Source organism: Mus caroli, chromosome X (assembly GCF_900094665.2).
Source record: "Mus caroli chromosome X, CAROLI_EIJ_v1.1, whole genome shotgun sequence".
Classification (NCBI taxonomy): domain Eukaryota; kingdom Metazoa; phylum Chordata; class Mammalia; order Rodentia; family Muridae; genus Mus; species Mus caroli.
Window position 1 is genome coordinate 1748858 of NC_034589.1, and position 27949 is coordinate 1776806.

General features: G+C 47.9%; 2 protein-coding genes across 2 annotated transcripts in view; one reads left to right on the forward strand and one right to left on the reverse strand.

The window, feature by feature from the left end:
• Positions 1-24595, reverse strand: part of Ccdc22 (coiled-coil domain containing 22) — a 38150-nt gene extending 13555 nt beyond the window's left edge. The window contains exons 1-3 of the mRNA XM_029473118.1: positions 24472-24595; positions 23472-23527; positions 10844-10930 (exon numbers count right to left, since the gene is read on the reverse strand). The gene's annotated coding sequence lies outside the window, so the exon portion shown is untranslated. The remainder of the gene's footprint in view (positions 1-10843; positions 10931-23471; positions 23528-24471) is intronic.
• Cacna1f (calcium voltage-gated channel subunit alpha1 F) lies at positions 1-27935 on the forward strand. Its single transcript, XM_021153210.1, has 48 exons — positions 1-62; positions 1643-1892; positions 2727-2832; positions 3047-3186; positions 3430-3572; positions 3655-3807; positions 4386-4582; positions 4685-4788; positions 6640-6830; positions 7059-7151; positions 7266-7359; positions 7495-7521; positions 7672-7832; positions 8793-9018; positions 9866-10073; positions 10168-10288; positions 10409-10490; positions 11581-11626; positions 12151-12199; positions 12880-13033; positions 13182-13311; positions 13748-13807; positions 13963-14069; positions 14156-14243; positions 14692-14799; positions 14886-14938; positions 16468-16614; positions 17921-18122; positions 18212-18370; positions 19179-19289; positions 19558-19641; positions 20418-20438; positions 20632-20760; positions 21053-21118; positions 21359-21450; positions 22135-22294; positions 22524-22651; positions 22878-22974; positions 23135-23237; positions 23479-23580; positions 23689-23819; positions 24007-24150; positions 24414-24583; positions 25388-25495; positions 25602-25729; positions 25814-25926; positions 27188-27385; positions 27630-27935. The coding sequence occupies exons 1-48, from the start codon at positions 38-40 to the stop codon at positions 27858-27860; spliced, it is 5940 nt and encodes a 1979-aa protein (XP_021008869.1). The 5' UTR covers positions 1-37; the 3' UTR covers positions 27861-27935.
• The last annotated feature ends 14 nt before the right edge of the window (positions 27936-27949 follow it).

Here is a 27949-nt window from a genome sequence, read left to right on the forward strand (position 1 = left end):
GACTGTGTGCAGATGGTCCTTATATCTCCTGAGGAGGATGTCGGAATCTGAAGTCGGGAAAGGTGAGAGAAGCCATCCACCCCTGAAGACCCTTGGAGTGACCCTGGGCTCTGGTCCACCCTCATCCTCTCACCTACCAACTGCCCACCTGGATCCTACTCCCGGAGAAGTCTCTGGGGAACTAGAGTATCATCCCCCTCTTCCTGTCCTAGCCTCCCCTTAAAAGAGCTTCTTTGTCACCCGATCTCAATTGCACAACCTAGCCTATCTGTTATCCTCAATAGCCCCTAACCTTATGCGTAGCCTTAGTTCCCAAATGAAACCCAGACTCAGTCCTGACCCTAGCACTCACTCCAAATCCAGCCTCACACTAAACCTTAATCTAAACCCTGCTAACCAGAAGACAATCCCCTACCTCCACCACATGGGACATTAGAATCCAAACCGCACGATAGCTACAGACCTTATCATGAACTTAAAGGTCATCTAACATCTAGACGCCAGTACTGCTATGGAGTGATTTCCCTGGCTGTCCAGAAACAGCACAGACCCTTTTTCAAGCTGTTATTAATTTATCTTATAAGTATGTGCATGTGCCTGAGTTTATGTTTGAGTGTCATGTGTGTGCATTGACAGCAGAGGTAAGAAAAGGTGTCAGATCTCCTGGAATTTGAGTTCCAGGAGACTTTGAGCTGCCATGTGAGTGCTGTGAATTAAACCCATGTCCTTTGGAAGAGCACTATGAGCTCGCTCCAGGTTGAGCAGACCCTTCTACAAACACAAAATGAATGCAGATCAGGAACATACAGCTAGTGCTGCTGTAAGCTGCGAAGGCTCAAGAGTCAGAATGCCTTGGTTTGACTCCTGATTCAGTCACTTCGGCAAATTATTAACGCTTGCATTTCAATTTTCTCATTTTCAAAATCAAAATAATATCACATACTAGACATTCATATGAATATTGAGCTCAACTTACTCCTCACAACATCCTTATAATTCAGACAACTATTATTATCCTTTCCATTATACAAATAAGAAAACTGAGGCTCAGATGTAATCCCATAATTTACTCAATGCAATACACAACTTCTAAATAGTAGTAAGGATTTTAATCCAGATGTCTTATTTCCTTCAAAGCTGGGGACCTTAACCAGGTCGACCCTTTACCCCTCTCAAAAACTGAAACAAAGCCACAGACAGAGTCTTGAGACTACAGGCTGAAAACACCAATGCAAAAGGCAAATTCTGCTCAAAGTGTATCCCTCACTTTGATCCTGATTCCAAGCCCAAGTCAAGCAAATACCCAGCTTCAGCCCTAAATAAAACCTCCATTCTTGCATATATCAACTGAGGCTAGACCCACGCAAACACAAAATCCACAACTTAAATTTGTCCTGGAGTTGAAATGCACAGCATGGTGATCATCTAACCAAGTCCTCGGCCGCTTTCCTTAGCAAAAATCCCTCTACCCTAAACTTCATTCCAACATTGATTGTCAACCCTCAACTCATAACTCAAGCATCCCCCATCTCCCCATAGCTTTACATGTTCTTCTCCCATCAAATAGAGGGATGGGACTGGACAAGAAATGGCTATGATTGTCCTATGCCGTCCCTTCCCTGACTCCTGTTTCTCCACACAGATACAACCCCAGAGCCCAGTCCAGCCAATGGGACTGGCCCTGGCCCTGAATGGGGGCTCTGTCCTGGGCCTCCAACTGTGGGGACTGATACCAGCGGGGCGTCAGGCCTGGGGACCCCAAGAAGAAGGACCCAGCACAACAAACACAAGACTGTGGCGGTGGCCAGTGCTCAGAGATCACCTCGAGCACTCTTCTGCCTCACCCTTACCAATCCCATTCGTCGGTCCTGCATCAGCATTGTAGAGTGGAAGTATCCTGCGAGGCTCAGGGGTAAGGATGGATCACTAGGGTGCAGAAGAGTCTAGAGTCTAGAGTTAAGTCAAGCCTGGACTGGAGGAAGCCTGAGATTACTAGAGACCAATGATCAAATATTGGGGGGAAAAGATTCTGGGGTGGGAGTGTAGTTCAGTGGTAAAGTATTTATTTAGTGTATTAGATGCCCTGAGTTCAATCCAAAGCATTGCAAATTAAGAGAGAGAGAGAGAGAGAGAGAGAGAGAGAAAGAAAGAATAGACAGGGAGTCCAGAGGAATGAAGGTCACCAAGATCAAGCAAGAGTCTAGCACCAATCTGGCCATGCTTGCATGTGCCTATAACTCAGGAAGCTGAGGCAGAACTGAAAATTCAAGGACAGCCTGGGCTACATAGCATGATCGTGTCTCAAAAAAAAAAAAAAAAAAAGTCAAATTGGGAATGTAGCTCAGTCAGTAGAGTGTTTATCTAGCATGCACAAAGCCCTGGAGTTCAATCCTCAGGACCCCATAAACTAAATATGGAGGCACACACCTGTGAGCCTTTCTCTCAGAAGGTGCAAGCAGAAGGACCAGAAGTTGAAGGTCATCAACTACATAGCACAAGCTTGAGGTTTGAGAGCAGCCTGAGCTACATGAGACTCTTCTCAAAATGATGATGATGATGATGATGATGAGAGGGAGGGAGGAGTCAAAGTTAAAGCCTTGGTCAGGGCAGGGTTGGGACTGTCCAAACCTTGAAGTCTAAAATTAACTCTAGATGGAGAGGGCACTAAGTGAATGTGGGTTCTGAATGTCACTCTTCCTGGGTCCTTAACTGTGTGTTCACCTGAGGCCTTTTGATATTCTCATCCTCCTGACAATCTTTGCCAACTGCGTGGCATTGGGGGTATATATCCCCTTCCCTGAGGACGACTCCAACACTGCTAACCACAACTTGGTGAGGTCTACCCCATCCCCAACCAGACTGCAGTTCCCTTTAGAGCTACAGCTAAAACCACCCAGCCAGACCCCACCCCTCCGGGGCCTACCCTACTTCACCCTTGGTCCTGGTAAAAGCAACCCTAACCTGTGCCTACGACTCACCCACGGGGTCTGACCCTGCCCTGAAATAAATCGAGGCCTTCACGTCCCGCCCCCTGCTCCGCCCTCAGGAACAGGTAGAATACGTGTTCCTGGTGATTTTCACCGTGGAGACAGTGCTCAAGATCGTAGCCTATGGGCTGGTGCTCCATCCCAGCGCCTATATTCGCAATGGCTGGAACCTGCTCGACTTCATCATCGTCGTGGTCGGGTGCGCGTCTGCAAGGGGAGGGGGCACCCCACCCTAGTTGGCAATCCAATGAATTCTGGGGCTCAAGGAAGCGTCTGCTTCAGACAGCCCCTATTCAGCAGCTAAAATCTGTAATATTAACATATTTAAAACCATTTGCGTTTCCAGTTATAGGGGGGTTGTGCTTTCCCGAAGAAAAATAAGGGAAAGGGCGGGAACCAAAGCCCTGACTCTCCCCTCCACATCCCAATGCTCCCCCATCAGGCTGTTCAGCGTGCTGCTGGAGCAAGGACCTGGGCGGCCAGGAGATGCCCCGCATACTGGAGGAAAGCCAGGAGGCTTCGATGTAAAGGCACTGCGGGCATTTAGGGTGCTACGACCACTAAGGCTAGTGTCTGGGGTCCCGAGTAAGTATACGTCCCTCACCAAGTTGGAGGAGGGGCGCCAGGCTTATGGTGAACGCGCTGAGCCTGCCCCTCCCCGTCACAGGTCTGCACATAGTGCTCAATTCCATCATGAAGGCGCTTGTGCCGCTGCTGCACATTGCCCTGTTGGTGCTCTTCGTCATTATCATTTACGCCATCATCGGACTCGAGCTGTTCCTCGGACGAATGCACAAGACATGCTACTTCCTGGGATCTGGTCAGCCAGCACCCTCTCACAGGACAGGACACGCCCCCTGCCCTCACTTCTGGCTCCCATCTTGCTTCTAGAAAGCCCACTCCGTTTCTCAGGACTTGGTTGCTAGGCTCTGATTCTAACCTTGTATAGCCAAACCCATCCCTGTATTCAAGACTCCTCCCTAAAATTCCAGAATACAACCCCTCCCTCAGCAATGACTGTGCAAGTATCACAAGACTCCACCCACAGGCTCAGTCTGCTGCATTTTAGACTGCAAACTCCACAAAATCACCCATAGGCATTTATGTAGACCCGCGCCCAAGCCTTTTCTCTACCCTCTTTTCAAGAGACTCATATCCACAAGACTCTTCCCCCAAGTTCATGCACATTCACTCTTCCCAGACCCATGTTGGAAGGACTCAGCTTCCCAGTGGTTCAAATATTTCCAGGGGGTTGACCCTAGCAGAGGAGCCCAGGGTTCTTTTTGCCTTAAAAATATCTAGGGCATTGAAACAAATTCCCTATAAGGGTAGAGCTTCAGAGTGGCAGGGACCAGTGTGTGACTTGCTTCATAGCCCCAGGCTCCAATTTTCCTGCAGATATGGAAGCAGAGGAGGACCCATCACCTTGTGCATCTTCTGGCTCTGGGCGTTCATGCACACTGAACCATACCGAGTGCCGCGGGCGCTGGCCAGGACCCAACGGTGGCATCACGAACTTCGACAATTTTTTCTTTGCCATGCTAACTGTGTTCCAGTGTATTACCATGGAAGGCTGGACAGACGTCCTCTACTGGGTGAGGAGAACAAGTCCTCACACAGCTTGGAGGCTGCACCTGCACTTCTTCCCTAGCTCAGATTGTCCTGTCTGCATGCTATGGACTATGTTCTCTCTCCAGATGCAGGATGCCATGGGGTATGAGCTGCCTTGGGTGTACTTTGTGAGCCTTGTCATCTTTGGGTCCTTCTTTGTCCTCAACCTTGTGCTTGGAGTCCTAAGTGGGTAAGAAGCCTGGATATTCTCCCCTATAATCCTCCCCATCTCGCCACCCTTTTTTTTTTTAAGATTTACTTATTATATATAAGTACACAGTAGCTGTCTTCAGACACACCAGAAGAGGGGTGTCAGATCTCATTACAGATGGTTGTGAGCCACCATGTCGTTACTGGGATTTGAACTCAGGACCTTTGGAAGAGCATTTGGTGCTCTTAACCGCTGAGCCATCTCTCCAGCCCCTCACCGCCCTTTTGTGCCACCAAATTCCCAAGCATCTTCCATAAACTCCATCTGAGCTCGGCTTAGCAGCACAACCCTGCAATCCCTGCTACCTGGGAGCCTAAGACAGAAGTATATCAAGTTTAAGGCTAGCCTGAACAACTTAGTGAGACCCTGCCTCATTTTTTTCTGAAGTTAAAAAAAAATGAAGTCTGAGCACTTGTCTAGCATTTCTATGGCTCAGGGCTCAATTCCTAGCACTACCAAAATAATCTGATATGTCCCCTCAGTCATTCAAACTTACACACCTACTGCGTGGCAGGCACTGTTAGAGAAATGAAACAAGGAACATGGAAACCCCTGCATTTTCATAGGAACATACGAATAATAGCAACACATAATGAGTAAATGTGTTCACATCACACACACACACACACAATATGCACTGTGAAGAGAAAATAAAAATAAAGAGGAACAGGGAGATGTTACAATTGCAAATACCCACATCTGGGGCTGAGGAAGTGGCTCAGTAAAGCATGCTTGCCAAAGCTGGGCTTGGTGGCACATACCTTTAATCTCAGCACTCAAGAGGCAGAAACAAAGGATCTCCTGAGTTTGAAGCTAACCTGGTACATAGTGTGTTCTGGGATAGCCAGGGCTACACAGAGAGACCCTGTCTCAGAAAATAAAAACAAAAAGAGTGCTTGTAGAAGGTTCAGGTTCAGTTCGCAGCACCCACATGCCAGGTCACAACCACCTGTAACTTCACTATTGAAGGAACTGATTCCCTCTTCTGGCCTCTGAGGGCTCCTGAAGGCAACTGGTGTACATACACACAAATAAATAATAAAGACTTTAAAACAAAACAAAAAGAAAGAAAGAACTGGGAACATCAAAGCTAAGTGTAGCATTGCACATCTCTAGCCAACATCCAGAGGCAGGAAAGATTGCAAGTTTGGTGAGGCCCTGAGCTAGTAATGAGACACTCTCCCAAAAATATATAATCAAGCCAGGCTTAGAATGTACACCTGTCATCTCAGCACTTAGAAGGCAGAAGCAGGAGAATCACATTGACTACATAACAAGTTCAAGATCAGCCTGGGCTGCCTGGCAAGTTCAAGGTCAGCCTAGAGTATGTGAGACCCTGTCTCACTCTCTCTGTATCTGTCTCTGTCTCTCTATAGATAGGTAGATAGGTAGATAGATAGATATAGATATTAATAATAATCAGAACCCAGCAACATGGATTTGTGGCTAAAGATGTTGTTGCCAAGTCTGATGACCTAAGTTTAAGACCCAAGACCCACATAATAGCAGGAAAGAACCATCTCCCTTGGATTGTCCTTTGGTCCACAGGCCATGACACCCACTTGCCTCACACATAAATGATTAGATAGATAGATAGATAGATAGATAGATAGATAGATAGATAGATAGATTCTTTTAAAAATCAGGAAGGACCTCTTGAGAAAGTGTTGATGGTATTCTAAGTCATGGGAACAGCTGGCGCAAAGGCTTGGCAGTTAGAATGTCCTTGGTCTCTCCAAAGAACAATTAGAAAGCTACTGTGGTTGGAGTAGTAAAGGCAAGGTTACTGGGGGTGACTTCCTTATGTAGTCTGTTTCCCTCTTCCTCCAGGGAGTTCTCCAAGGAAAGAGAAAAGGCAAAAGCCCGAGGTGACTTTCAGAAGCTTCGGGAGAAGCAGCAGATGGAAGAAGACCTTCGGGGCTACCTGGACTGGATCACACAGGCTGAGGAGTTAGACCTTCATGACCCCTCAGTAGACGGCAACTTGGCTTCTCTTGCTGAAGAGGGACGGGCGGGCCACCGTAGGCAACTCAATTCTGGCCCAGCTTCATTCCTAGCCCTGATGTGATTGCCCTCCTGAAACCCAGAGCAAGCCTGCAGCCACCCTAGGCTTTGCTCCAAATCTGGCTCAGGACACAGAATCTCAACCCAGATTCAGATACAAAGACTCCAACTAGTTCCTTGTCCCTTAGATTTGACCCTAATTCTGCCACCAAGCCACCCTTCTCAATTACAACTATCCCCCACAGGGCCACAACTGTCAGAGCTGACCAATAGGAGGCGCGGACGGCTGCGATGGTTCAGCCACTCTACTCGCTCCACACACTCCACCAGCAGCCATGGTAAGGACTAAGCCAGCAAGGGGTGGGGCAGAGCTAGGGGGAGTGGACTGAGGGAAAAACCAAAACTGGAACCTAGACTTTGGGTCCTCACCTCTAACCTCACTTTGCCTGCAGCCAGCCTCCCAGCCAGTGACACTGGCTCCATGACAGACACCCCCGGAGACGAGGATGAAGAGGAGGGGACCATGGCTAGCTGTACACGCTGCCTGTGAGGAATCCCAGCCCGCAATCCCTATGTAGCCCAGACCCCCACTCTTACTTTAGCTTCAAACACCTGACTTCCAGTTATAACTGCTGAATCCCTCTTTGCTCCTTATGACATCCCCTTTCCAATCCTTTCTAGAAACAAGATTATGAAAACCAGGATCTGGTAAGTTGTGAAAGGTTGTGCAACCTTTTGACCCCCTGAATTTGAGACCGGTCCACCTCCATGGCCCATGTGGACTTCTGGGCTCCCCGACCTGCACACTGGGCTGACATAGGCCAATCTCAATGATGTGATGGGCTCTCCTCTGCCTAGCCGCCACTTCCGCCGAGCCAACCGGGGTCTCCGTGCACGCTGCCGCCGGGCGGTCAAGTCCAACGCCTGCTACTGGGCTGTATTGTTGCTCGTCTTCCTCAACACGTTGACCATAGCTTCAGAGCACCATGGGCAGCCTGTGTGGCTCACCCAGACCCAAGGTGAGCCTCTGCCTGCCAGCTCTCTTCATCCCTTGCTCTCTTCGCCCCAGAAGTTCAAAGGCAGGCTCTCTAGGGAGTCTTTGACTGCTGATACCGCCTTCCAATCCAAACGAGTGCAGAAACCTTAACTTGTCTTATCCCACCCTGCAGACCACACTTATGTGCTACCTGCTATGTGTATCAAGCTCTAGTCTCGGTATTACACATGGCCAAACTCAAATGTCATTCCACTAAAACTTTAAGGTTAAGGGTCCTGATCACCATGCCATTAATGTTGAGCAACTAACCCCAGGATTCAGCTCCCGAGGGTCAGAGCAGGAAGTAGAATCCTGACTCTTTAACATCATGCTCTCCAAACAAGTTAACCCCTCTGTGCCTCAGTTTCCCCATAAGCAAAATGGAAACAATGATAAGTGTCCATGGCATGGAGTGGTTGGGAGGATTAAACGAGCTCAGCTGTAAAATGCTTAGCATAGTGTTTGGCCTACATCAAATATCAACTGTTATGATTCCTTATAGTCCTAAACCCAAGTTTATTATTGGTCCTGCTCCTAACCCCACTCCAAACCAGTTCAGTCCCAAAGAAACCCTAGGCTTGGAGCTGGGGCTGTATCTCAGCAGAAGAGTGCATGTGAGGAGCCCTGGAGTTCATTCCCAGAAGCAAAAACATAGGACATAAATATAAAAATAATAATAAGAAGAAATCCTAGATGCTAACTGGAGTATGGAGTTGTCTTGGACTCACAAAGGGTGACTCTGGCCCCTGTCTCAACTCTACCTTCTGCCCCAGCTCCAAACCTCACTTGCTTTGACCTACAAACTCACTTCAGTTCTTAACCCCAACCAAACCCTAGCCCATACCCGGCCTGCTCCCTGCTTACCCCAAGATCCCACCAAAGCTCCTGGCTTCCTAAACACGTTGCCATATTACACATCGCCCCACACCCCGGCTCCCAACAGAGTATGCCAACAAAGTTCTGCTCTGCCTCTTCACTGTGGAGATGCTTCTCAAACTATACGGCCTGGGCCCCTCTGTCTACGTTGCCTCCTTTTTCAATCGCTTTGACTGCTTCGTGGTCTGTGGGGGCATCCTAGAAACCACTTTGGTGGAGGTGGGGGCCATGCAGCCTCTTGGCATCTCAGTACTCCGATGTGTACGCCTCCTCAGGATCTTCAAGGTCACCAGGTATGTATGCATGGGGCCCAAAATGCAACCCCAACTCTACTCCCGTGCTCCAAAGATAATTCTCTCAGCCTCCTCATTCATTTAGCAAACATCTGTTCAGCACCAACTGCTACATGCTGACCTTTGGGCCCTAGGAAAAGCAAAGAAAGCACAGATTCCTACCCTCATGGAGAGGAGAGTCACCAGGAATCGTGCCTCCTCCATTTCCATCCCAGTTCCCAACTGACTTCACCACCCCCAAGCCCATCTCCATGCTTATCCCCCACCCCAGTCACAGAACCTCTCTAACCCCAGCCCCAACTACATCTAATCCACAGGTCCACTCTCTAATCCCAAGCCCAACCCAATCTCCCACCTCAGCCCCAGCCCTAGCGCCATCACTGAGCACCAACCATAATGCCATTCCCAAATCTCTGATTCGTCATCCTACTCCTGGCCAGCCACCTTTCTCCAACTGCAACCCCATTCTGCTCTCCCAAACCCCAAGCTCCTCTGCATCTCCTTTCCTAGACCAAACCTTCAATCATAACCTTCTCCCAACTCCTCCAACCCCAAATCATCATGGCTTGATGCCCAATTCATCCCAGTCCCAACATGAAACCCAATTCTATCGACGCCTCCCCACTAATTTCACCTCCCACCACACCCTGGGTGCCAACTCTAACTCCAAACTTAGCAATCCTCCTTTCCTATTCTTATCACACTTCAATTCCAAAAACCACTTCCAACCTTGGCACCACAGCCTCTTTTAACCCCTTCTGCCCCAGTGTATCCCAAACCGGAGGCCTGCCTGGCTCCTGACTCCTGACCAAATAAATGTTAACCCTGTACTTTATTTCTGTTGCAGGCACTGGGCATCCCTGAGCAATCTGGTGGCATCCTTGCTCAATTCCATGAAGTCCATCGCCTCCTTGCTGCTTCTCCTCTTTCTCTTTATCATCATCTTCTCCCTGCTTGGCATGCAGCTGTTTGGGGGCAAGTTCAACTTTGACCAGACCCACACCAAGAGGAGCACCTTTGATACCTTCCCCCAAGCCCTCCTCACTGTCTTTCAGGTATGGCCTGGACACCCTAAGATGTGTACCCATGTGGATAGGGCCTGGAGTTATACAGGGCCCCAAGAACTTTGTGGTGACTTCCTACCCCCAGATCCTGACTGGTGAGGATTGGAACGTTGTCATGTATGATGGTATCATGGCCTACGGTGGGCCCTTCTTCCCAGGGATGCTGGTGTGTGTTTATTTCATCATCCTCTTCATCTGTGGCAACTGTATCCTCAGAGCTTTTAGGGAATGGATAGAGCTTGGTGAAGGCAGACAGGGTAAGGATGTGGGCCGGGCAGCACACAGGCAGACTGCTACTTCACCTTTGCAACCTGAGCTCACTCCAGACATCCTGCTGAACGTGTTTCTTGCCATTGCTGTGGATAACCTAGCCAGCGGAGATGCAGGCACTGCCAAAGACAAGGGCAGGTGAGCTCTGGCTTCATCCCCAAGGCTTCCTTTCCCTAAGATCTCTGATGTGGATCTCACAAACACACATCCCATGGGACTTTTTGTGCTGGAAAGCCCCAGCTCCAGATACAGTCCTCAGTAATTCATTCACTCAACACATATTCATTGAGTACACACTTTATGCTAGGCCCTGCTGGAAATACTAAGGAGACAGCATGGGTTGACATGCTGTCAGCAGCCAGACACGGCATGCCAGTGTGACAGCAGACAGAGTCCTTGCTGTTTGTAGTTGAGGAATGCAAGCAAAATTCAAGAACATCGACATGTAACTTGAAGAATAATGTTAGTCGGCCAGGTGCTGTAGCTCATACCTTTAATGCAGGCTCTCAGTTGCAGGTTTATCTCTTTGAGTTAGAGGCCCTCCTGGCCTACATAGTGGGTTCCACTTCTGTCACAGACTTTCTCAAAAAAAAAAAAAGAAGAAGAAGAAGAAGAATGTGTTAATAATAAGTAGTAACGGAGCAGAAAACAGAACAAAGCAATAGTGAAAAATGAAAGCAAGCCTGGAGATCCATCCCTATATTCCCAACACTTGGAAGGCCGAGGCAGAAGGATAAGGACTTCAAGGCCAAAATGGGCTCCATATTGAGACTGGATAGGAGATGAGGGTCAAGAAGATCACTCCTTTGAAGTGGTGATGGTGTTAACCTATCTACAACAAAACATCCGGGCCTCTGACCTAGCTTAGAGGAAGAAAATGTACTTGTTTGAAGTTCTGGTTTCCATCCCCAGCACCATAACAAGTAACCACAAACCACCAGTGAGGCAGGGACACAGCCGGGAGGAAAATGGGGTTACACGTTAAGAGGAATAAAAGGACCAGATTGCGGGTATTCTCGATCAAGATGAGATTTTGGCTTTGGTTCTTGGTAGTGATAGACATGGAAGTGTTAGGGTTTCACAGGCTCCTTCTGAGTGCTGTCAGGATAGACTATAGGTAGAACAGAAGCAGGAAGCTCCAAGAAAGGTCTGTCCTGACAGCAGTGCCCAGCCCAGCCTTATCCATCTATTACCACTTGCAGCAATCAGTCCTTATTTCCTTGAACAGAGAGAAGAGCAGTGAAGGAAACCCTCCGAAGGAGAACAAAGTATTGGTAAGTTAGAAGCCTGGGTGTGCTGATGCATGCCTTTGATCCCAGCACTTGGAAAACAGAAGCAGGGGAGTCTCTGAGTTTCAAATTAGCCTGCTCTACGTAGTGAGTTCCAGGCAGCCTGGGCTAGAGAAGGAGACTCGTTCTTTTTAAAAGGGTGGAGGAGTTGAAGAGTACTTGCTGATCTTCTAAAGGACCTGAATTGATTCCCAGACCCGTGTCATGCGGATCACAATTCCCTGCAACTCCAGGTCCAGGAGATCCAATGCCTCTGGCCTCTAGAGTCACCTGCATTCACATACACATACCCACACATGGATACTCGTAATTGAAAACAATAAAGCTAAATCCTAAAGAAAAAAAAGCCTAGGGGTTGTCTCTCCCTCACCCCCCATACCTAGCAATGTGGCATAGCTTTAACCCCATCCTCTGTCAATCTATTTCCATGTTATCCTGTCTCTTCTACGCCTCCTTTGTGTCCATTGCCTGCTGTCTCTCATCGATGACTCCTATCTTCCTGTCTCCAGGTGCCTGGTGGAGAGAATGAGGACGCAAAGGACACAAGTGAAGGAGCAGGCAAGTAGGCAGGTCAAATGGAAGTGACAGGGAATACTGGAAAGAGAATGCAGGCAGAGAACTCCTGACTCCTAACAAAATCCTCTCTGGCCAGCAGACTCTTCCAAGGTCATCCTGAAGGCAGTAACACAGTGGCACCTGCCTGTAGTCTTAACACTTGGGAAAGGTAGCAGATTTAAGGACACCGTGTTCTGCTAAATAGTGAGTTCCAGGTCAGCCTGGACTTTATTAGAAACACTTGATACTATCTCAAAAAAGTAAATAAATAAGGACTGGGGTTATGACTCAATGGTAAAGTGCTTGTACAGCTTGGGTAAGACAATCTGCACTGAAAACATAATTATTCTGAAATGAATGGATGGCCTTGGTTTGTAACCAGCAACATTTGGGACACCAAGGTTAAACAAGAGAGATGGGTATTTTCTTTTACTGTGGGCCTTCTCAGAGCCTTTGTTATCAAATTGTGTGTGTGCATATAACACTCACTAGGCACATTCACCAGGCTCTCACTGTGTCCCAGCGCTGTTCTAAGAGCTGGGCATACCATTTTAAACAAAACAGATGGAAGGTCCCTTCCGCTGAGGAGCTGAGATTCGGGGCAGGAAATGAAAGCAACTGGTCCTGTGTCAAGCACAGTGACAGGAGCTTTCCATTGAGGTTTCTCATTGCTCTATCCCCAGCACCAGGCATGGAGGAGGAGGAAGAAGAAGAGGAGGAGGAGGAAGAGGAAAATGGTGCAGGACATGTGGAACTCTTGCAGGAAGTGGTACCCAAGGAGAAGGTGGTACCCATCCCTGAAGGCAGTGCCTTCTTCTGCCTTAGCCAAACCAACCCGTGAGTGTTGGGAATGCCAGTAGGGCAGGGCAACAGGTGGGGAGCCCTAGAACTACACAGGAGGCAGTGGGCCACTGATGTATTCCCTTGGATCTCCCAGAAAACACCAATCCTGATTTCTACTCATTGCCTTTTCTCCACTCCCCAGGCTTCGGAAGGCCTGCCACACACTCATACATCACCATATCTTCACCAGTCTCATCCTAGTGTTCATCATCCTCAGTAGTGTGTCCCTGGCTGCTGAGGACCCCATCCGAGCTCACTCCTTCCGAAACCATGTGAGCCTATGGCAGGGGGCTGGGAGTAACTCACAGAGGGCATTCTCCTGGGCACAAAGCCAGAGTAGAGAAAGTCCAGAAGACGCCTCATTGGGCTGGGAAAGAGGATTAAAAATGGCAGATACAGTGCCAGCAGCCATTTCCATACTCTGAGAAGTGTGGGACAGGGGATCAGGATTTGACTGGGGGTAGCAAGCTGGCATGGTTGTACCTGCCTGGATTTTTAGTCCTTGGGAGGCTAAAGCAGGAGGATCACTGCAACTCTGAGGCCAGCCTGGGCTGCAAAGTGATGCCTTGTCTCAGATAGATGGAAAGATAGATAGATAGATAGATAGATAGATAGATAGATAGATAGATAGATAGATAGAGAAAAAGAGAGAGAGATGCTAATACCCATTAGTTATGACAGTGTTCCTCCTCTTTCTTATGTCCCCAGATTCTGGGATATTTTGATTATGCCTTCACCTCCATATTCACTGTGGAGATTCTACTAAAGGTGATTACTGGACTGTCAGCCATACCCTCAGTTGTCCCAATCCATTTTCAGTCCTCTCCTACCACCTATCTCTCTGGTCTCTTGCTCTGCTCTTACTCATCCCATCAGCTATATCCTCAGGTTGGAGGTCTAATCCAATATAATCTGATTCCCAGATGACAGTGTTTGGGGCCTTCCTACACCGAGGCTCTTTCTGCCGTAGCTGGTTCAATCTGTTGGATCTGCTTGTGGTCAGTGTGTCCCTCATCTCCTTCGGCATCCAGTGAGTGACACCTCCCCCTGCCCACCCCACTCCTCCCAGAACCAGGACCAAGCCCTAATTAGGGCCTGACAACTTCTACTCCCCAGCTCCAGTGCCATCTCAGTTGTGAAGATTCTCCGAGTCCTCCGAGTCCTGAGGCCTCTCCGAGCCATCAACAGAGCCAAGGGACTTAAGGTAAGCCCAGCTCACCCAAACCCACAGGACCCAGGCCCTGGATCAGGATAACTGACCCAACTTGACTATTGTACAAAGACATGACTGACTGCCTGCAGCCTGAACTCAACATGTGACCACATATTCTTGCCTTTTGGCCATGTTCCTTACAAGTGACTATACCAATGGCCACATTTTTCTAATTCGTGTCCTTGGCATATGACTATATATCCTTGTCTAGAAAAACCCTTACTCCTTGTTGATACCATACATGCTATGGTCATAATAGCTATGGTGGATGCTATTCCGCCATAGTGCCTTTTGACCATTTATTCCTGATCACACATCTCTGACTTGCAGCCACATACCCCTGACCCAAGTCCTTAAACTGTATTCATCACCCAAGTTCCCTTTACATGCTATGTATGGCCTGTGATGTCCATCAGTCAAGTGTGTGGGTATTTTATAGCATGTGGTGCAGTGTGTGTTCGTGGCCATCCGGACCATCGGAAACATCATGATTGTCACCACCCTCTTGCAGTTCATGTTCGCCTGCATTGGTGTTCAGCTGTTCAAGGTGAGGGAGATCCAAAGATCCAAAGGGAGGTCCAGGCAGGGGTGGGGGTGAAAGGTGAACCTGCTTGACACATTTCCTCCCTATAGGGAAAATTCTACAGTTGCACTGATGAGGCCAAACACACCCTGAAAGAATGCAAGTGAGTGTTTGAAGCCTCACCCTCTACTGAATCCAGAACCTCCCCCACCCCCAAATCACATAGATTTCTCTAAGGTCCCTGAAGCAGCTTACAGCCTCTTACCAAGAACCCTAAATATGTCTTGTTTCCTGAAAGTCCCCAAGACCTTCAAATTTCCCTAAATGCCCCCAAGATTATACCCCAGAACTCCCCTATTAATTGTAGAGGCCCTCATATCTGGGCAAGCCCTCAAAGTCTCCCCATAACCCTTTCCCGAATTTTTTCAGTGTTAGCTACATTCCTCCCCAGAACCTCTTGCAATTTCCTGCTCTGAATGTCAGCTTCCATCTAGAGATGTTTGTAGATGGAGGTGGTTTCAGGCAAAGACCATGAAGCCAGGAATCCCTGACTCGACGACCCCAGTGCATGGAGTTCAGGGGCATTGTTTCACTTTGTCTAGCCCTTGTTAGATCACATGGAAACTAGGGATAAAGAGTGCCTATTTCACAGGGCTGTTAAGAGAAGTAGAGAGGTAGTGTATGGAATATGTATACATAGCAAAGTGCCTGCATGGTGAGCTAGCACAGTGCCTGGCGTAGAGTCAGTGCAAGGAAGCTTTGGTAGTAGTCACTTGGAACTACTTTCCCCTGGATGGCAAAAATGTTCAAAGACAATGGTGACAGTGATATACCAACTGTGTTACAGAGATTAGGTTTTTTTGTTGTTGGTTTGTTGGCTGTTTTTCCTTGCTTGCTTGCTTGCTTGCTTGCTTGCTTGCTTGCTTGCTTGCTTTGCATCCATGTATTTATTCATATGGGGAGTACTCATGCAACTGAGCATGTGTGGAGATCAGAGAAGAACTTGAGAGAATTGGTTCTCTCCTTCCACCATGTGAGTTCTGAGGACTGGGCTCACATCATCAGGTTGGAAGCAAGGACCTTTATCCATCGAGCCGTTTTGCTGGCCCTTGTTTGTGTTTTGAGCCTTGGTCTCAATATGTCTCAAGCCAGCCTTAAAACTTTCAAGATAGCTTTCAACTCACAAGTTTCCTGTCTTCTGCCACCTGAGTTTTGCTGGGATTATAAGCATGTGCTACTATGCCTGACTTGATTTGGATTTTGTCTGTCTGTCTATTGTGAGACAAAGGTCTCAGTATGTAGTCCTGGCTGACCTGGAATGTACATAGACCAGGCTGCCCTCAAATTTGCTAACCTCTTCCTACCTGTGCCTCACAAGTAATGGGGTTATAAACGTGTGCACCACCATGATTAACTGTCATTTATTGACTTACTCATTCTTTGTGGCAAATGGGAAATGGGCTCTGTTAGTATTCTCATTTAAAAAAAATAGAGAAAGTGAAGGCAAAAATCAACTGACAGAGATTGAATAAATACAATAACCCAGCCAGGAAATCAAAGGGCAGGATGTGAGGCCAAACTGTCTAGGTACACCCCTATGCCCTGCTACATCCATAATAAAGACCCTAAACCCTTTGCCACCACTCCTCATTCCTCTTCCTCCCCCATCTAACCTGTCTACAACATCCGCAGGGGCTCCTTCCTCATCTACCCTGATGGAGATGTGTCACGACCTTTGGTCCGGGAGCGGCTCTGGGTCAACAGTGATTTTAACTTTGACAACGTCCTTTCAGCCATGATGGCCCTGTTCACTGTCTCTACCTTTGAAGGCTGGCCTGCGTGAGGGGCAGGGTCTTGAGGATGACAGGAAGCTGGGCAGATGGGTCTAGACAATTTCTGGGGTCACCTGGGAATGGATGGGAGTGTGTCTTAGGGATGTAATAAAGGTCTCAAGACTGAATAGGGTTTTCTTTCTTTCCTTTTTCCACTTTCCAATGCCTGAGAATTGAAACCAGGTTTGATATATGCTAGGCAATGATATTCCATTAAACTATATCCCTATGGCCTATTTTCTTGAGTCAGGGTCTTACCATGTAGCCCACTTTGATCTCAACCTAATGATCCTCCTTCCCCATCCTCTTGAGTACTGAGATTCAGATTTATGCCATTGTACCCAGTTGAGTATAGCTTTCTAGAGACTGGTGAATGTGTTAGAAGCCTGGACAGGGATTTCCCAGAACCTTGCTAGGATTGATTGGGACTTTGGAGAAAGGTGTCTAGAAACTGGGGAAAGGTATCTGAGGGGATAGGTGAAACTCTTGAAAAGGCTAGGTGAGCATTACAAGGGGTTAAGTAGAGGATGGGGGAATTCAAAAGGGGTTTGCTGAGGAGATACAGTTCAGAAGTTCAACAAAGAGCAACAAAAGCTTTTGAGCATATTAGCTAGATATTTACTGGGGGATTTGAGCAGAGCATTGGAGACTGTAGGATTGGGGTCCAAGATCTTTAAGAGCTTGTGGGAAGTTCTGGAGAACCACATTGGGGAGGTGCTTCAGGGCCTTGAGGGGATTAAAGGTCTACAGAATCAGAGAATTTTGAAAGGTCACTGAAGGTCTGGATAGGTTTCTTTCGAGGACTGCATAGGACTCTCTGGAGGTTTCTGGGACAAAAAGTTTGGATCCTAGCCTACATGGTTATGTTCCAGGACTGCCAAGGCTACATGATGAGACCCTGTCTCAAAAAAAAGGAAAATAGGGGGCTGAAGAGATGCCTCACTGGTTAAGAGTACTGGCTGCTCTTCCAGAAGACCTAAGTTCAATTCCCAGCACTCACATGGCAGCTCACAACTGTCTTTAACTCCCATTCCAGGGGATCAGACACACAGACATACATGGAGGCAAAACACCAATGCAAATAAATAATTTTTTTAAAAAAGGAAAACAAACAAACAAACAAACCAAAGATGTTGGCCCCTTTAAAAGCCTTGTGTGGGTCTCTTTGTGTATGTTCAAAGTGATTGGGTTGTAAATTTAGGGGGGGGGTTGGAGATTTGGGAGTGAATATGAAATGTAGCCTGGAAGGAAGTCAGAGAGGGCTGGGAATCCCCGAACGTGCCCTCACTTCTAACTCCCACTGTCTCCCGCAGGCTACTATACAAGGCCATAGATGCAAATGCAGAAGATGAGGGCCCTATCTACAATTACCATGTGGAGATATCAGTATTCTTCATTGTCTACATCATTATCATCGCCTTCTTCATGATGAACATCTTTGTGGGCTTTGTTATCATCACGTTCCGTGCCCAGGGAGAGCAGGAGTACCAAAACTGTGAACTGGACAAGAACCAGGTGACCTCTCCCTCCTGACCCATGGCCACCAAACTGTCTCCCCTTGTCTTAGGCTTCCCTGCTCACCCATGCTCTATACCACTCTGCAGCGCCAGTGTGTGGAATATGCCCTCAAAGCTCAGCCACTCCGCCGATACATCCCTAAAAATCCTCATCAGTACCGCGTGTGGGCCACTGTGAACTCTGCTGCCTTTGAGTACCTCATGTTTCTGCTCATCCTGCTCAACACGGTTGCCCTAGCCATGCAGGTCTGCTGAACCCTCTATCTTGGTCATTGCCAGACATTTGTTCTCTTCACACAATCTCTTTGAGAGCTATTAGGAATGCATTAGGCTGCAAGTAACAAGCCTACATCCTGTCCCACCCCACCCCCGCACTCTCCCCACCACCACCACCCACACACATCTGCCTAACTGACAGAGCCTTAAGTTAGCACATTTGTAACTTTTCTTCAAATCTAAGGCCAAAGCCTGCATTCTGCTTTTAAAGATGCTGGAATGTGAAAGCAATGGTCCACGACTGTTGTAAGTTGTCCCAATTGTAAAATGCACTCCAGACTCAGATTCTAAGATGAAAAATGTCGTGCACCCTAGAGTCGGTGTAGTTTGCTTAGTTGCCTCAAATGTTGAGGAACACTAATGTAGGTTGCCTTCCCATTGTTAGCCAGTGAGCCAGGCTTTGTTGATCTTCCTGCTACACCATTTCACTATAAGTTGATTGTTGCATTGTGGTCACAAAATAACTAACTAGTCCAGACATCAATACCACACCCAAGGGGGTGGGGGGGAAGCAAGTTGCATCAAGCAGCAATTCTTGCACATTTTAATGATATAGTTATTTTTTTCACTGAAGCTGTCAATCAGCGGGAGATTGATGTTGATGCTTCATTCCCAGAACAATCCTTGCCTTAATACAAGGTGCTCTGAGAATGAAGAACCAGTTTTGTCAGACACAGTGTTTCCAATCCCTAGACTCCTCAGCTCAGGCCAGGGACTATGTGTTTGTATGTAGGGTGTCTCTGCCTTAGGCTCTGTCCTCATCTGGTTTTTCCCATAGCACTATGAACAGACTGCTCCCTTTAATTATGCCATGGACATCCTCAACATGGTCTTCACCGGCCTCTTCACCATTGAGATGGTGCTCAAAATCATCGCCTTTAAACCCAAGGTATGCCCTAGACCCACACCCTACAAGGAAACTCCTTGGGGTAGGAAGCACATTCCATAGCCTGGTGGGGGCGAGGGAGGCTGGAGGCTGGCCACCAAGTAGTCATAAGACTAAATAATAATAATGAGAGGGACCCAGGTACAGGCCATCTGTAGTCCAAGCCAGGCCCTGCCTCCCCAATACCATGTATCCATTATTGGTCCCCTACATGGATGGACGAGTCTGCTGGCTAAAAGAACACAGCACACTGCTTTCCTCCTATCTACAGCATTACTTTGCGGATGCCTGGAATACATTTGATGCTCTCATTGTAGTGGGCAGTGTAGTCGACATCGCCGTCACAGAAGTCAATGTGAGAACTGGGCTTTGTGCTAACCCCTCTATCCTCTCCCTAGAGCCTTCTTTCACTTGGGTAGGCAGCTCCCATTTGTATCCTCCCCAGTCCTGGAGACTAGCACTCCTCATTCTAGATCAATCTTTTTTTTTTTTTTTTGAGTCCTTGCTGGACTCTGCCAACATATTCCTCCCTCTAACCAGCTAACCAGCTCCCCAATTTCATTTTGCACCCTACCCAGTGGCTCTGCTACCTCTCCAAATCCCTCCCTTATTATTTCTGTTATCTTTTTCATTGTCTCGTCCCCATTCCATTGGCTCCATCAATTCCATTGACACCTGCTTTGGCTTCATCACCTCTCTGACTACTTCGCTGGCTCCATATTGTTCACCAACTCCATCTTCCATACTGGCTCTTTCCCGGCTCGGTTATCATAACTGATTGCATCATTGGCTTCATCATTTCATCCAATGGGTACTACGTGGTAATAACCTTGATGGACAATGCTGCCAATTGCATTTCTGCATCACTGGCTTCTCTGATAATCACCCATTGTTTCTTGTTTCCATGACGCTTTGCTCCATTGTTTCTTCAATGTCTCTGCTCCACCATCTCCTTTACCTGGCCCCTACATTTCCACCCCATTAAAACTTTGTCTACAACCATCTTGATCTGCTACCATATACCCTTCCCCACGATGCCCTGAGTATGCACCACCATTTCTCCTTATTCATTTGGGCACATGATTACATCATCTCCTTTATCACCTCTGGCTTGCCCATATATCCCACCAGAACGGAGGCCATCTTGGCGAGGTAGCTTCTCACTCTTAACAGGAATTTTTTTCCATCATCCCTCCCAGCCCAAGAGTCCTTAGAAATGCCCCCTGACCACTCTTGGGCCTGAGTTCTGAGAGATTTGAGGACTGGGAGGGCCAAGGCATAAGGGGGAAAAAAAGCTACTAGAGCTGGTGTAAACTGAGCACCCTCACTACATCCCTAACTCCAGAGTTCAGAGGACAGCTCCCGCATATCTATCACGTTCTTTCGCCTCTTCCGAGTCATGAGGCTGGTCAAGCTTCTGAGTAAGGGTGAGGGGATCCGCACACTGCTCTGGACATTCATCAAGTCTTTCCAGGTAAGTCCCCACTCAGAACTACAGTTCCCAGCCTTCCATAGCATTTTCGACCTACCGTTTTCAACTTTCTCTCTTTCTCTGCACTCTCAATTCCTAACATGCCTCTAGCTTCGCTGACTTTACCCTATTATATTTAATATTGTGTCCACATTTGGGAGAGACATGTAATTCAGGAAACTTTAAGTGTAGACTACATCTCCTAGCAGGCCCATGCTAGGGAAGAGGAGTGCATTCTAGGATTTATACTTCTCTGGCTGCACCTGAAATATCTATCCCCTTCCCATTCTCCCAGGCCTTGCCCTATGTGGCACTTCTCATAGCAATGATATTCTTCATCTATGCAGTCATTGGCATGCAGGTAAGTGGAGACCCTAGAGAATAGTCCTTCTGTCTGAGAGACTTGGTAGGAATAGCCCCAGTGTGGGGATGGAGGGGTAGAAAGATAGACACACTAGATGACCCTTGGTAAGTCTGCATATGTAAAATGGGCTCATTAGTAATTGCTTTCAAGATTATAAGGATCCCTTAGGTATTAGGAAATATGAAGTGGATGGGAACATAAGTTCACTCCCGGCACACAGCCTCTGTATGTCTATAGATGTTTGGCAAGGTGGCTCTTCAGGACGGCACGCAGATAAATCGAAACAACAATTTCCAGACTTTTCCGCAGGCTGTGCTGCTTCTGTTCAGGTGATAAACTCCTAATTCCCTGCTACATTGTCCCTCAGAATACCTAGGGAACTCAAGCACCTGCTATGGGCCCCAAGATGCCTAAGCTATGGAAATATCAGGGTAGCCTGAGTTCCACATAAGCAGAGGCCTTTTCTGGCTGTGATCTGAGAGGGTCTTTCAAAATATTCCAGTCTAAGCCATTCTTTTTTCTGGCTGTAAGATGTGGCCCCTTTTTAGGCCACAGTGCCCTAATCTGTAAGAGACGTTCTCTGACTGCCATTATCATGGTCATGCTAGTTAAAGTGTTGAAATGGATGCTGATGTGATAGTTCAGCAAGTAAAGGCATTTGCTGCCAAGCCTGGCATCCCGAGCTCCCTTCCCAGAATGCACATGATGAAACAAAAGAAAAGACTTCCACAGGTTGCTCCCACCCCGTGTGTGTGTGTGTGTGTGTGTGTGTGTGTGTGTGTGTGTGTGTGTGTCTATCTGTCTGTCTGTCTGTCTGTCTGTCTGTCTTTGTCTCTCTCTTTCTCTGTCTCTGTCTCTCCATCTCGGTCTCACATACACAGTAAATAAATGCAAAATGTAGCCCCTGGTGAGAGTAGACTATCCTCTCCCTTCCCTAGACCCCCCCACACCTGTACTTGACATGACTTTATAGCCCTTCCTTCAGAATACCGCCCCTCTGTGAACCTCCCCAGGTGTGCCACTGGTGAGGCCTGGCAAGAGATAATGCTAGCCAGCCTTCCAGGAAATCGATGTGACCCTGAGTCTGACTTTGGCCCAGGCGAGGAATTTACCTGTGGTAGCAGTTTTGCCATCGTCTACTTTATCAGCTTCTTTATGCTCTGTGCCTTCCTGGTAAGAACCATTTTCCCACAGCCACTACAGTTGCCATGGGAACTGGCCCTGAGTACTTCAAAGATATCCAAATGGATTGGGCAGCCCAGCTCTTGACAACATTGTCACAACAATATGCTCAACCAAGGAGCTTGTGACCCAATGACCATATAAGATCATCCCAGCCCCTATCCACCCCCCCCCAAACCCAGCTCTGCCCCTTTACTTAACTCTGCTCATTGACCCACAGATTATAAATCTCTTTGTGGCTGTAATCATGGATAACTTTGATTACCTAACCAGAGATTGGTCTATCCTGGGACCCCACCACCTTGATGAATTCAAGAGGATCTGGTCTGAATATGACCCCGGAGCCAAGTATACCCTCTAATGTCTTACCTAGAATCCTAGGGATAGTGTGCTGCCCTCCAAGGCCCCTAGTTCCAGAACTTCATATTCACACATTTCATCACCCATCCTCTGCCCACCCCATATGTGCTCTCCCCTCAAAGCCTTAAAGGTGTTGGTATGGGAGGTAATGATTTACTGGGGATGGGGCTTAAGGAAGACTGTTGATCCAGTGGCACTTATCTGACTGCCCCAGGGGCCGCATCAAGCACTTGGATGTGGTTGCCCTGCTGAGACGCATCCAGCCCCCATTGGGATTTGGAAAACTATGCCCACACCGAGTGGCCTGCAAGGTCTGTTTGCCTGCCCACCCACTCACCTGCTGATCTCCAAGAAGGCTCTATACTCTATGGGAAAGGAAAGGGACTTGCCTTTGGTAGAGATGGATATACGACACAAAGGTTTCTACCTAACATTTTCTCAGAGTGCGTTTTATGTCTCTGGTGTTTCTAGAGACTCGTGGCAATGAATGTGCCCCTCAACTCAGATGGAACAGTGACATTCAACGCTACACTCTTTGCCCTGGTGCGGACATCCCTGAAGATCAAGACAGAAGGTATGGGGGAAGGGAGGGGCAGGAGTGACATGAGCCCTGGGGAGGGTTGAGAATGACAGACATGCAGCTCCTAAGTCTGAACCTCAAAATGGCTTCTCCAGGCCTGCTTCCATACCTTAGCTGATAGGAGTGAAGTGAAACTCAAAGCAAAGCCCTGCCCCCTACCCCCCCCCAGCAGCAATGAAGAACAACTTCTGCACTTCTATTTCCCCTGACCCATACTCTCTCTCCTACCTTTCAGGGAACCTGGATCAAGCCAACCAGGAGCTTCGGATGGTCATCAAAAAGATCTGGAAGCGGATAAAGCAGAAATTGTTGGATGAGGTCATCCCTCCTCCCGATGGTGAGCTGCCCATCCCCCCAGCTCCTTAACTCTCTGCCCAGATTATTGCTGGTAGGCAGGAGCAGTGTGCAGGATCCCTGTGTAACTTTGCCCTCTTTCTTGCCCCAGAGGAAGAGGTCACTGTGGGAAAATTCTATGCCACATTCCTGATCCAAGATTATTTCCGAAAATTCCGGAGAAGGAAAGAAAAGGGGCTACTAGGAAGAGAGGCCCCAACAAGCACATCCTCTGCCCTCCAGGTCTGAAGGACAGGGCCCTGGGTGGCCATGTGCATAGAGGCTGACCTCCCTCATGATCTCCTGAAACCCATGTCACAAAGGAAGAAACAGCCCCAGCACACACACTTCTGCATGGGAAGCAAGCTGATAGAAGGGCACTTTAGAGCAGGAGCTACCAATTTCCTTCTTTTTCCATCCATCCCCACAGGCTGGTCTAAGGAGCCTACAGGACCTGGGTCCTGAGATACGTCAGGCCCTCACCTATGACACTGAGGAAGAAGAGGAAGAGGAAGAGGCAGTGGGTCAGGAGGCTGAGGAAGAGGAAGCTGAGAACAACCCAGAACCATACAAAGTGAGGACAAGTTTTTTACTCCCCTCCAAAGCTCTTGACTGGAAAAACACTCCCTCAGACCCCTAATTGAATTTCATACTGTGTCTGGGAGAAGCCTCCTCTACAATGGAAACCTATTCAATACCTATCACTGGCTGTTGGAAAACAAGACCCAGATTCATCCCGTAGGGAGTGGTGTTCCCTGTGGACCAGTGAGCGAAACACTGATCAAGTAACTTAGCCATTACATTTATGAAACACTAAAGACAAATGACTCTCCTCAGGACTCCATAGACTCCCAGCCCCAATCTCGATGGAACTCTAGGATTTCGGTGTCTCTACCTGTTAAGGAGAAACTTCCAGATTCTCTCTCAACTGGGCCGAGTGATGATGATGGACTGGCTCCCAACTCCAGGCAGCCCAGTGTGATACAGGCTGGCTCCCAACCCCACAGGTATGGTCGAGCATCTGCGGAAGGTTGTGAGAATGGAGAAAGATTAGACACTATATTGGGTGACATAGGAGAAGGGCTAGTGACCTTCAAGAAGAAATTTGGGCACCTTTAATCCCAGAATTTGGGAGGCAGAGGCAGGCGGATTTCTGAGTTTGAGGTCAGCCTGGTCTACAAAGTGAGTTCCAGGACAGCAAGGGCTATACAGAGAAACCCTGTCTCGAAAAACAAAACAAAAACAAAAACAAAAAAGAATTAGAAGAAGAAGACATTTGGGAAGGAAAGGTGTGTTTCAGGGGCTCAAATGAGTGTCACATGTGGTAGGTTGACCACAGCAGTGATGCCAGTAGATAGAGGCAGGGGGAATCCAGAATGCAAGGCTATCCTTGGCTCTATAGTGAGTTTGAGACCCTGTTTCTAAAAAAAAAAAAAAAAAGACCAAGACAAATCAAGGGCTAATAGGAATAGAGGGGTAATACAAGAAATATGAAAAAGAGAATAACAAGAAAATATGAGAAAGACAGTGCAAAAGGTTAACACGAATAGTGACATATGCCTTCAATCCCAGCACTCAAGAGGCAGAAGCAAACAGTTATCTGTGAGTTCAAGGCCAGCCTGGTCTATGTAATGAGTTCCAGGTCAGCCAGGACAACATCGTTAGACCCTGTCTACAAGTAAATGTAAATCCTAGTGTTTGTACAGGGGATGGGGCAAGCATGGGATAAGAGGAAGATGGAGCCTGGGATCAGCTATTGGGGTTGCAGGGTCAGGACCTAGCCTAACTATTAATATGCATCATTTCTCCAGGAGAAGCTCTGGGGTTTTCATGTTCACTATCCCGGAAGAAGGAAGTATTCAGCCCAAGGGAACTCAAGGGCAGGACAATCCGAATGAGGAACAGGAAGTCCCTGACTGGTACACTGACCACACTACATGGGCCATGCAGGGGAGAGCAGGAGTGTTGGTACCCCAACTCTGAATTCCAGACCTGAGTTCACTGCCAGATCTGCCTTTTCCACAGGACTCCTGACCTGGATGAGCAGGCTGGGACTCCCTCAAACCCAGTCCTTTTACCACCTCACTGGTCCCAGCAACATGTAAACGGGCACCATGTGCCACGCCGACGTTTGCTGCCCCCCACGCCTGCAGGCAAGCATAAAAATAGACCCTATGGAACCCTAAGGGCTAAAACAGAACAGAACAGAAGAGGGATTTCCATTGTCCTTTGTCCAGGTCGGAAGCCCTCCTTCACCATCCAGTGTCTGCAACGCCAGGGCAGTTGTGAAGATTTACCCATCCCAGGCACCTACCATCGTGGACGGACCTCAGGACCAAGCAGGGCTCAGGTGAGGAAAAGCGATGTTGTGGCCTTTGGGGAAATAGCATCTTGGGCTGAACTTTAGAAACAGAAGGTCTCAGGGCCTTCAGAAGGAACACACATAATCTCCATGGTACTTGTGAAATGGCTTTGCTGTCCCCACTTTACGGGAGATCACTGAAGCTCAAAGTCTATCCACCCATGGTCACATAGCTAGTATACAGCACAACTGGCACTTTTACAACATTTAGTATTTATTTATTCATTTATCAATTTTTGTATGTGTATATATGTCTTTGTGTGTCTGTGTGCATGTTGTGTATGTGGATATATTTCCCCATGGGAGTGCACAGAGTCCAGAAGAGAGTGTCAGGGCCCTCCTTTCTCTCTCTCTCTCCACATATTACTTTGAAGTAATGGCTCACATTTTCTTGGCTAGGCAGAGAGCCAGCAATCTCCAGCAATCCTCCTGTCTCTGCTTTCCTTACTGTTAGGGTTACAGGCATGCGTGGGAGGCCTGGATTGCTACGTGGGTCATGGGTGCTTGGATTTGAACTCTAGTTCCCATGATTGTGCAGAAAGTGCTCTTTGGCTGCTCATTCCTCTCTCTGGTCCCCACAGTTGGCATTTAAATCCAGGTTTTAGAGTCATCTATGATGGCACATACCTGCAATCCTATCACTTGGGAAGTAGAAGTAGGCATAGGAGGATCAAGACTTCTCGAAAAACCAAAAAAAAAAAAAAAAAAGACTTCAAAGTTATTCTCAGCTATCTATGGAGTTGAGGGTAGCCTGAGCTACATGAGACTCTTTCAAAAGAACCAAAACATATACATGGGGTGGTTTGTGTCTGTAATCCCAGCCCTTGTGAGACTAGTACAGGAGAATTGCTGAAAAATTGAGGCCAACCTGGGCAACATAGTAAATTACAGGCCTTGATACTAGAGCAAGGCCCTATCTTAAATAAATAAATAAATAAATAAATAAATAAATAAATAAATAAATAACTCACACATGATGCATGCAAACAGGCACTGTCTATACTCTGACATAAACTCAAGTGTGGAGCTGGGAATGTAGCTCAGTAGCAGAACACTTGCTTGGCATGTTTATGACTCTGGCTTTGATCCCCACAAATAAAGAAGTCGTTTATTTGTCCTCTGATTTACACCCACCCACGTGACTCCAGTTGTGTCTACTAGAGGACAGGAACGGAACTGACAAGAGTGAATGGAAGACTCTCATACTTACCAATCGTTGCCCATCTGGTGTCTGTTTATTCTGACCCAGGGTTCCTGGGCAGCCCCTCCTCAGAAGGGTCGACTGCTATATGCCCCCCTGTTGTTGGTGGAGGAATCTACAGTGGGTGAAGGATACCTTGGCAAACTTGGCGGCCCACTGCGTACCTTCACCTGTCTGCAAGTGCCTGGAGCTCATTCGAATCCCAGCCACCGCAAGAGGGGCAGTGCTGACAGTTTGGTGGAGGCTGTGAGTCCAGATGGGTGTGGGGAAAGGGGCTTCGGTAGTAGGGGCAGAGGTGGGAGCTGAGAGCCAAGGACCAAGAGTGGCCAGACTCTATGTTGAGCATGTGGAAATTCCTTTTCTCGGCATACTGTACTTGACCCTGTCCCGCTGCGCGCTGCATGTGTGTCATTTATTCACAGTGACCTGCACTGTGCACATTGTGTCACGGATCAACACTAATCCTACTTTGACCACACCCCCCTCCCAGGTGCTCATCTCCGAAGGCCTAGGTCTCTTTGCCCAAGACCCACGATTTGTGGCCCTGGCCAAGCAGGAGATTGCAGATGCATGTCACCTGACCCTGGATGAGATGGACAGTGCTGCCAGTGACCTGCTGGCACAGAGAGCCACCTCCCTTTACAGTGATGAGGAGTCTATTCTCTCCCGCTTTGATGAAGAAGACCTGGGAGATGAGATGGCCTGTGTCCATGCCCTCTAAATCCTTACCCCTCATCTACTTCTCAATAAACTCCCTGCCCTTCCTTCCCCCAGAGGGAGGCAGGCATGGACCACACACTGCTGAATCTT